At 34.0% G+C, this 9,006-nt stretch overlaps 1 protein-coding gene across 1 annotated transcript in view; it reads left to right on the top strand.

Annotated features, from left to right (window-relative positions):
• The window catches only part of TRPA1 (transient receptor potential cation channel, subfamily A, member 1), a 131,150-nt gene that overhangs the window by 106,512 nt on the left and 15,632 nt on the right, over positions 1-9,006 (top strand). The window contains exons 8-12 of the mRNA XM_009995603.1: positions 1,890-1,938; positions 5,410-5,509; positions 6,397-6,497; positions 7,759-7,928; positions 8,015-8,179. Of these exons, the coding sequence (XP_009993905.1) occupies positions 1,890-1,938; positions 5,410-5,509; positions 6,397-6,497; positions 7,759-7,928; positions 8,015-8,179 (585 nt within the window). The remainder of the gene's footprint in view (positions 1-1,889; positions 1,939-5,409; positions 5,510-6,396; positions 6,498-7,758; positions 7,929-8,014; positions 8,180-9,006) is intronic.

Raw genomic sequence — 9,006 nt, 5'->3', positions numbered from 1 at the left:
TAATATAGTTTTAAAATAATATAATAATATATTTAAATATAATATATTTAAATATATATTTTTAAATACTTTTTTTTTTCCCCCTAAAAAAAATATCTTATGCCTGATCAGCTGCAAGTAGAGGTTGATACACTTCTGTATGACTACAAAGTTGCAAATGGCATTTATGTACACGATTATTTTCTAGACCTCTGGTCTTTCACAGTCCATCTGAAACCAGAGCACTAGACTGTGGAGAAGTTTCCTCAGTCTTCTTTAGCAGAAAGTTGCTCAGCTAAATGTATTGGCTACCAGCTGTGTGGAAGGTAGTAGATTTCCCCATCTATACATTTTTGCAAAAAATGTATGTCCCACTGCATTGAAGTATAATACTTTTAAAGTGTTGTTCTACAAGGAGTTTTGTATGCAATATGGAATAAATGGTAGAAAGTCAGGGACAGTGGAGATGATTGCTCTTTGGACATGTGGAACGGTTCAAAGATAACTGAAGAAATTAAAAAGGGAGTGTGCTATAAAGTTAAGATAAGGTTTGGCTACACTTGGAAATGCTACTGTGTTAGAACACAATGGAAGACAAAGTGATGACAGAATGCCAAAGAGAGTTGTGCAGACACAACATACTACTTAATGGATAACTGACTGTCACATCCAGGAAAATGATTGTCCTTGCAAAAAGCTTGGGAAAAGAATGACATATTTTTACTTCTCGCATCTGTGAAACAGGAAAAAAAATTATCAAGAATAGTCAGAAAAGTAGACAGTCACCCAAATCTCCCAGAATATAAATAAGCTGAATGGGAATGTTGACTTGTTGAGAAGTGAAGAACCACTGAAGCATTGGCGAGACTTGGTCTTTTCACATTCCTACTGTCATGTTTCCATCTAAATGTTGTATAAAAAAACTTTGCTTTCTCTTCAGTCATATTGGAATTTATTTTGAGTGTGTGTGTGAAGCATGCAGTATTTAGGCCCAGCTAGATAATGGAGGCATCTTTACTTATTTGGAATCATGTCATGATTTTTTAAATGCATCTTTTGAGTAATCCGTTCTAACTATAGTATGCCCACTGTTATTACCTCTTATAATGCTAAGGGAACTGTTATCTTTGAGATACAGTACAGCCTGGGAACTGTCCTGTGTAGTTCATTGAGTCAAAATATTTAATAGAAGTCTGACTTCTGAAAACATTTAGAGTGCATATATTAACTGTGCTATGCTTCCTGCTTTGACCATTTTCCCCTGTAATGGATAATTCTGTGTCTTATTGTAGAATAAAACCTGATAATTTTTCATGTATATAGACAGCTTTAAATAGTCTAGTAAATTAATAAAGATCACCATGATTTATACCCATATAATATATTTTTCATATTTTCTTCAAGTGAAGTTACCTGCCACAGTTAGGAAACTTGTTAAGCCACTGCCACTCCAACCCCACTCTAGAATTGTTACACAAAATATAAAGCAAGTTATTTTTGAAGACTGGATCAATGAAATGGATTTGAGGCTTTAGGTCTGTCTGGAAAAAGCAGTCTGAAGTTTATGGAATTCTATATTGACCTTGTGTGGTACAGTGAAATATCTGACATCTGAAATGAGTGTTTTTGTTAAAAATCAGTGATAAAATGCCTGTTGACAATGAGGTCTTTGTTTCTTGCAGCGAGTTTTCAATGTATTTATTGTACATAGTTTCAAAACAAAACTCCATGACAAACTTGAAATTATTTCTTAGAATTAATTGTGTGTAATAAAGGTATTGTTCTTTATTTTAAAGTGCATTTTCTTGAAAATATTAGAAAATGCAACAAATGGAGAAAAATGCTGCCCTTTGGCTTGAAACTTTATTATCCTTTCTAATGTTACTGTATTTTTGCATTTTTCTCCACAGGACAGCATTGTTTGATCATTATGAACTGGCAGAGTATTTGATTTCAATGGTAAATATTTAATCAAGCAACATGTTTATAGAGATTATTGCTATCTATTACTACAGATCTGTATAGAGGAATTAATAAAGGAGAATGTGTTCTCAGGTAGAGGTAACTTAGAAATATATTTATTTCATAATGCATAACTGACAGTTACATTTCAGTGGTAATTATAGCTCCATAATAGCATCCCACAGCTGAAGGGGATGAAAACTCGTATTTTTATTTACATTTTACTTATTCAGAAAGGTAGACATCTTTGACCAAATCCTCCAAACTAGTTCAGTCATTCTCACTTTCAGGATATAACATGTGAAATAAATGCTAAACATACGTGGAATTTAATCTGATTTTTCCAGAATGAAATCCTGTCTTCAGTGTATATGCATATGATTGCTTTGGGATCATATAGCCACATATTGAAACTTGTGCATGACTTAGAAGTATTTTTTGTTTTGTAGTTTGGTTATATTTCTTCACTGAACAATTATAAGGGAGAAGGAGGAGGAATGTAACCAGGGTTACTACTGGCTATGCTCCAAGTGTCCATTTATACCAATTAAACTAAGACTCATATATATCAGTATATGCCCCATTCTGATGAGGAAATTTCCAGAAATCATCAGACTTTTTTTTTTCTTCATTTTATGTGTGTTTAGTGTTTTATATAATTTTATGACAATTACATTAAGAAAAATTATCTTCTGCAGTCAGTTTTGATTTTCTCAGAAACTGATACAGAGATTTATATTAGTCAGAACTAGATGTTGTGCTTATATTTAATTCCAATGAGAAGTGTTGAGGTTTGGCTACTTAGACTTGTCTGACAAAACAACCTATCTACAGAAATTATTACCTGAGAAATACGGGCACAAGTTTTTGCACGTGTGCACAAAGTATCAGAGGGAATATCTTTAACATTTGCTAAGAAAAACTTTTATTCCTTGAGTGCCAGTTTGACTAGTGTGACCTCTTCCATAGAATCTAAGCCAAGGATTTGTTTGGTTTTCCATATAAAGCATGCCAGTTTTTAAACTTCAGGACTGTTTTCATTTGTCCTGTCTGGGAATGGATCAAAATATGCACATTAACTTATAATGATTATTTATGTTATTCTTGGTACTTTTTGTGTCTGAAAATAAATGCCATATTAAACAGGTACATTGTTGCATCTAGCTCTTCTAAACAGAGAAGGTAACATTATCTATGCTGAGCAGGATTGTCCAGGCACACTATGTATGCTATTTACATTTAGATTAATTTTAATTTTAAAAAATTATTTTTTATAAGTTGTAGGTCAGTGTGCTACTCAAAAAACAGAGATTCAGGCACTACAGATATTTCTTTCAGAGCTTTTCATTATTTTTATATGGTCTCAATATAACATATCAATGAGTGCATCTTGTTCTGGTGAGATGTACAGCTATGGTTTGCCATAACTGAAGGATAACTGAAGCCTTATAAAAAGGAAAAAGACAGAAACCTAGATCAATATTCCCAACTTTTAAACATTACAAAGCTTGGTAGCTTTAAAGAAATACTAATTACAAAGTGGTTTGCAGATTAAGTGACTGTTGCCACATCTGACAGTTGCACGGTATGTGGTTTGTACATGCAAATAACCCATTATATTTGCAAGTTGTGTACACAACTATAAAGAAGAAGAAATACATGAAATTCAGAAAGTTCTCATTATTTGTCTAGTGTCTTAGCAATTTCCCTGCACCTTTTAATGTTGTGGGTTTTTTTTTTCTTGTATACTGGACAATTAGCATTGAGGTCCTGGTGCTTCCTAAGTTAATTTTATTGAAGAGTGCTAATTTAGAGTAAATAAGTAATTTTACACTTTTTTCTTTACTTCCTTTTTCATCTTTTGCTTATTTTGTCTTCAGTAAAAGAAAAACAAAAGATTAAATTGGTATAAATTTCAAGTGAACTTTACAAAAATTCCATTATATTTCTTTTATGTTGATATCCATTTAATTAATATATATTAATGTGTAAATGCAAAAGTAAAAGGAGTTCAGAAACTGAACTTACAAACTCATAATTTAGCTGTATTATAAATGTGCCAAATAAATGTGGCAATATATAAGTTACTCCTTATTGTAAATAATGATGAATACTTTGAATTAATTTTGCTGAAGGCTGAACAATGATGTTAGATGGAGGAAGGTGAATAAAGATTTCATTTTTAACTGGAAATTGCTGCCCTATATTCACTGAAATGAATGAGCCTCTTGGATAAAAAATGTTTCATTGATTAATAAGAACATTTTTAAGAGGTTGTCTGACCTTGTAGAAAGATAACTGAGTAAAGAGTCCTACATGTGTTACTCTCAAACATTTTATCAACACAGATTGGAAACTTCCTGTTCTCCGTGGTAATCAATGTACATTTATTAAATATTTCTTATTAATACATCATAGGTTTTACTATCCTAGAAAGTAAATATTGTTCATTATTATTATTAATTCTCTCTCAAATTGCAACTGGATCCAAAGATGATTCAAGTTAATAGAAAAACCCAAATTGATTAATGTTTTTTTAATGATCTTTGGGTATCTGAAACAAAACAGATTTTTTTTGTATACTTTGTTTAACACATCCAATTTGACTTGCAACTCAGTATCTAGAATAATTATATCTAAAACATCATAAAATATACATACATCTCATTGGTTCATTTACTTGTAACTTCACACTCCCTTGGTCAGATTTTTGAGACAGCTATGCTTACACTCATAGTATTTTGGTGATGTGGACATAGTGGTACTGTGATCACAGTGACCATTTTGTCCTGGTAATGTGCATTTTATGCAAAAATAGACAAAAAAGAAAAACTGGGCTTTTGCCAGCATATCTCATTGTAGTGTGATGTTTCCCCTAAAAAGAAAGTTCATGTCAAAAACCTCGAGTTTGGAGAATAAAAAATCATCTGCTGTTGGTACAGCTACTTTGGGGTAAAATTAACTTGGTTCACAGAGATGATGAAAATAAAGATAGATCAAGCTAGCTGAATAGAACTATATTAATCTCTGAATGTATCACTTCTTGAACCATATTGATGTAGCACAGAGGTTCAGAAGGGCCTTGTTCTGCTAATTGTTTGATAAGTGAGACCACATCATTCAAGAGGGCTTGATTTTTTGTATTTTTCTAGAGCTTCAATCCCAGTATTTCCAAGCTAGTATTACATATTTTGACTATTTAAATGGTACTCTACCAAAAGATCATCAGTTGTGATTTGAGTGTACCTAGAAGTAGGTCACCCCTATTTAGGCATCTATATTATGTAGATTACTGTGCTGTGGCTCATAGTTTGAAAGCATACTAGTTTTATATAGAGGTGTGTGTATTGCATTTACTTATCTGGAGTTACTGAGATTGCCTGCTTCTGCTATGCTTACAAAGGGCAGTATGATTTTAAAATTGCATTTATTCATTATTCATGATAAACTTGAAATTCTTTCTTGCAGGGAGCTAATATAGATAGTGTTGACATAGAAGGTCGGTCCCCACTTCTGTTGGCCACTTCCTGTGCATCATGGAAAATTGTGAATTTACTGCTCTCTAAAGGTAAAAAGTAATATATGTGTATGATATACTTCCTTTGAGCAGGGTGCATATATGCTAAAATTGCATTTAAGTTTCCTCTCAATTTCAAGTCAGGGCTCCATCATACAGTCAGGAGCAGTAGAACTGAACAGCTGCTCAGTGGTGGTGTCCTCTGAGATAAAGGGACAATTAGGGTGATTATTTCAGCCTTTTTAATACAGAGTGAACAGGCTGCAGAAAAATGTGCCATGTGTCGTTCTTGCCAAGGAAGAGGTGGCACTGGCATTCCATCCATGCATCCCTTAGCAGTTCACAATGTAAGTTGAACTGTGTTACAAAAACATGTTTCATGCCAGCAATCAATCTTTAAATGTTAAAGCCCGTATTTCAAGTGTTAGCCATGATTTCACATAATCGCAGTCGACTTCAAAATGTTTTAGCTATACCTTTTAATTATTACACTTTTGGTGCAAGCTAATTATTGTTACTATATTTTCTCTTGTTAATAGTTACAACTGACTCTGTTGATAAGCCTGTTAATAAGTTCTGAAGCTGTAACAAGATTACAACTTTAAAAGGTTAGAAGGGGTGTTTATCTGCATCTTTAAATTACCTCTTGATTTGTGGGTGCTCAGTATCTCTCTAAATATAAGAGCCCCACATAAATCTTAGTGCTGCAATAAAATACAAAATGCACACTCACATGAGATAATGAAGAAGTCTGAGAGTCAGTAGGGGTTTCCTAAGTAAAGTTACGTGTTATAATGTTGACTTGAAATAATATTTGCTGTTTTATAGATTCGTAAACACATTTGTTCAACATTTGTTCCTGTGTCTTAAACATTATCAGTTAGTGCCAGGGGCCAGGAGTTTTCAAGTTGCTGGTATTTATTTCCATATTTATCTAGGAGCAAATGTATCATTAAAAGATCATCTCGGTCGGAATTTCTTGCATTTGACGGTGTTGCAGCCTGGAGGATTACAGCATCTGAATGAGAAATTTCTGCAGGTACAGTAAGCATCGATTTATGACTTTCTGTTACTCTTACTAGAAAATGTAAAGAAAAAAACAACTACTATTTTATTTTGGAATGTTTGTAAAGTTTGTGGTACTTGTTAAGTTGCCCCATGTCATAGAAAATAGTTTGAAGAGGAACATATCTCATTGAAACATTTCAAAGCCAATAATACAGTTTTCTTATTGCCAGGCAAAGGAATAACATAATCCCATAAATTATTTTGCTGTTGGGGGATTGAATAGCTCAAGAGGTAGGCAATAAAATATAGAACTTTTCACTTCTATTTTCCCAGATTGCATGCAGTAAAGCTAGGGGACGTGCTCATAGTCAAACAAACTCTAGGACCTTACAGCATATTCTGCAGGAGCGTTCTGTGGACTGGACTGTAATGAAGTCTTGGATTTAGTTTTGAAAAGGATTTCAAACATGGATTTCTATTTGGCTGTGCTGAGGTGAAGGACTCATATTGGTAGAGCCCAAACTCGCTTGAAAGAATTAAACTTGCTAGACTCCAGAGCTCCAGCAACAGCCTTTTAAATGTGAATCAAGTATTAACTGAACTTACAATATCTGCTTAAATCTGTAAAGAACTTTTATTAGTAATGCAGAATGAAGGTAACCTCCCTTTTCAGCAGATGTAGAGAATCACTTTAAAACTAGAGTGTTAACTCTCTGTTGTTGGCATTGACTTTCTTGTTATTGATCATACTACTAATTCAGACAAATGGGTGGAGCAGACTGAGGGAGGAGATTTTACTTGCTTTAAGAAAGGCTATACATACGATAGTGTTGCACAAGGTACTGAGGAAAAACAGGAAAATGAAAATGAGAGAGAAATGGGAGAAATAAAATTACACTGATGATTCTTGACAGCCAGAAGTTTTGCAGCTCAATACAGATTATATAGACTACCCTTATAAATTACCTTCTGCTGACAGCAATGAGTATTACAGCTGAATGGCAGCAAAGAAGAATCTCCTGTATTATAATTTTACTATTGGATGGACTACAATAATGTGCAGAGTGGCAAAGTGCTGTGTTCTTCAAAGAGTAGTTTGAAAGAATGGTGACCCACAAATCAGCAGATACTAAATTATCATTGTTGCTAAATCTACTTTTCCTAAAGTTTGTTTCTTATTTTTAGGTACTGCTTTTAGTATTAATGCTATTGTTACAAGCTATTAGAAGTTGTGGAGCATTAGTGATATAAACATAATTCTGTGCTTTTGGATTTTTGGGTGGGCATAACAGATGGAACATATTAAAAACCTTGTCGTGGATGAAGATAACGAGGGATGCACTCCATTGCATTATGCATGCAGACAAGGTGTGGCCCTCTCTGTAAATAATCTACTCAGCCTCAACGTTTCCATCTACTCTAAGAGCAGGGACAAGAAGTCACCATTGCACTTTGCTGCCAGGTTAGTAGTGCAGTCTAGGCAATGGAATCAATGGTATTTTTCCATCTGTATTTTTTTGCATTAATATGTATGTTTACTTTTCCAAGTTATGGGCGCATCAATACATGTCAACGACTTATAAGGGATATGAAAGACACAAGACTCTTGAATGAAGGTGATAAGAAGGGAATGACTCCTCTTCATTTGGCAGCCCAGAATGGTCATGAGAAGGTAGTCCAGTTTCTTCTGAAGAGAGGGGCCCTTTTTCTCTGGTAAGTGTACAAATTTCCATTCATTAAGGCAAAAAAGAACTATCACCCTATAGTTTATGTCCATCTGCTGGGAAATTAATACAATATAAATATAAATGCAATATATGAAAATGTTTATTATATTAATATGTACAGATATAAATATACAATATTAGAGCATATTTAAAATAAGTGTAAAACTAAGCTGATTGTGCCTTGCTTAAGCCTGACACATCAATCATGGCTAGCTGTAAAGCAAGACTTCTCATGCTGGGGAAACTGAAGTTTCTCTAAATCCAACTGAGATAAGTATATTGAACCTTTTGATAGAAAAAATACTGTTTTTGAAACATTATAATCATGTCAGTTTCACTTACAGGCTTAAGTAGAGGTTCTTAAGGTTAGTGGTTCATAGGCAACTTGCCTTGTACTCTAAGTCCTGATTTCAGGTCAAAGATCCTCAGATCCTTAGCTGCTCCACAAAAGCTTCCAGGCTTTTTCCTGGAGCTTTACTGGAAAGGTCCAGTTAAGACTGGAGCCAAGGCCACCAAAAGTTTAGGGTCCTGCTTGCAAGTTACTAAAGCTTGAGACGTGCAGGTCTAGAGCTTTAACTTTCAAGTCCTGTGCTTCCAAGTTTACTGCCACTACACCTTGGAGCTAGGGGCCTAACTGTTCTGAGGAGATCCTTTAGCCAACAGACCTGTCATATAATTCATTATTTGTGACTGCAGAGGACCTACTAAATGGACTGCTCTCCAGCCCTTTATTTCCAGTGTTCTCAGCTGAACTAGTACACCTATCAAGGATAGATACTATAATATTCATGTATATATGTATATTTATCTATC

This window comes from Chaetura pelagica, unplaced genomic scaffold, assembly GCF_000747805.2.
Source record: "Chaetura pelagica isolate M959 unplaced genomic scaffold, ChaPel_1.0 scaffold83, whole genome shotgun sequence".
NCBI lineage: Eukaryota > Metazoa > Chordata > Aves > Apodiformes > Apodidae > Chaetura > Chaetura pelagica.
The sequence above is the reverse complement of the archived record's forward strand: the minus strand, read 5'-3'. Positions and strand labels throughout refer to the sequence as shown.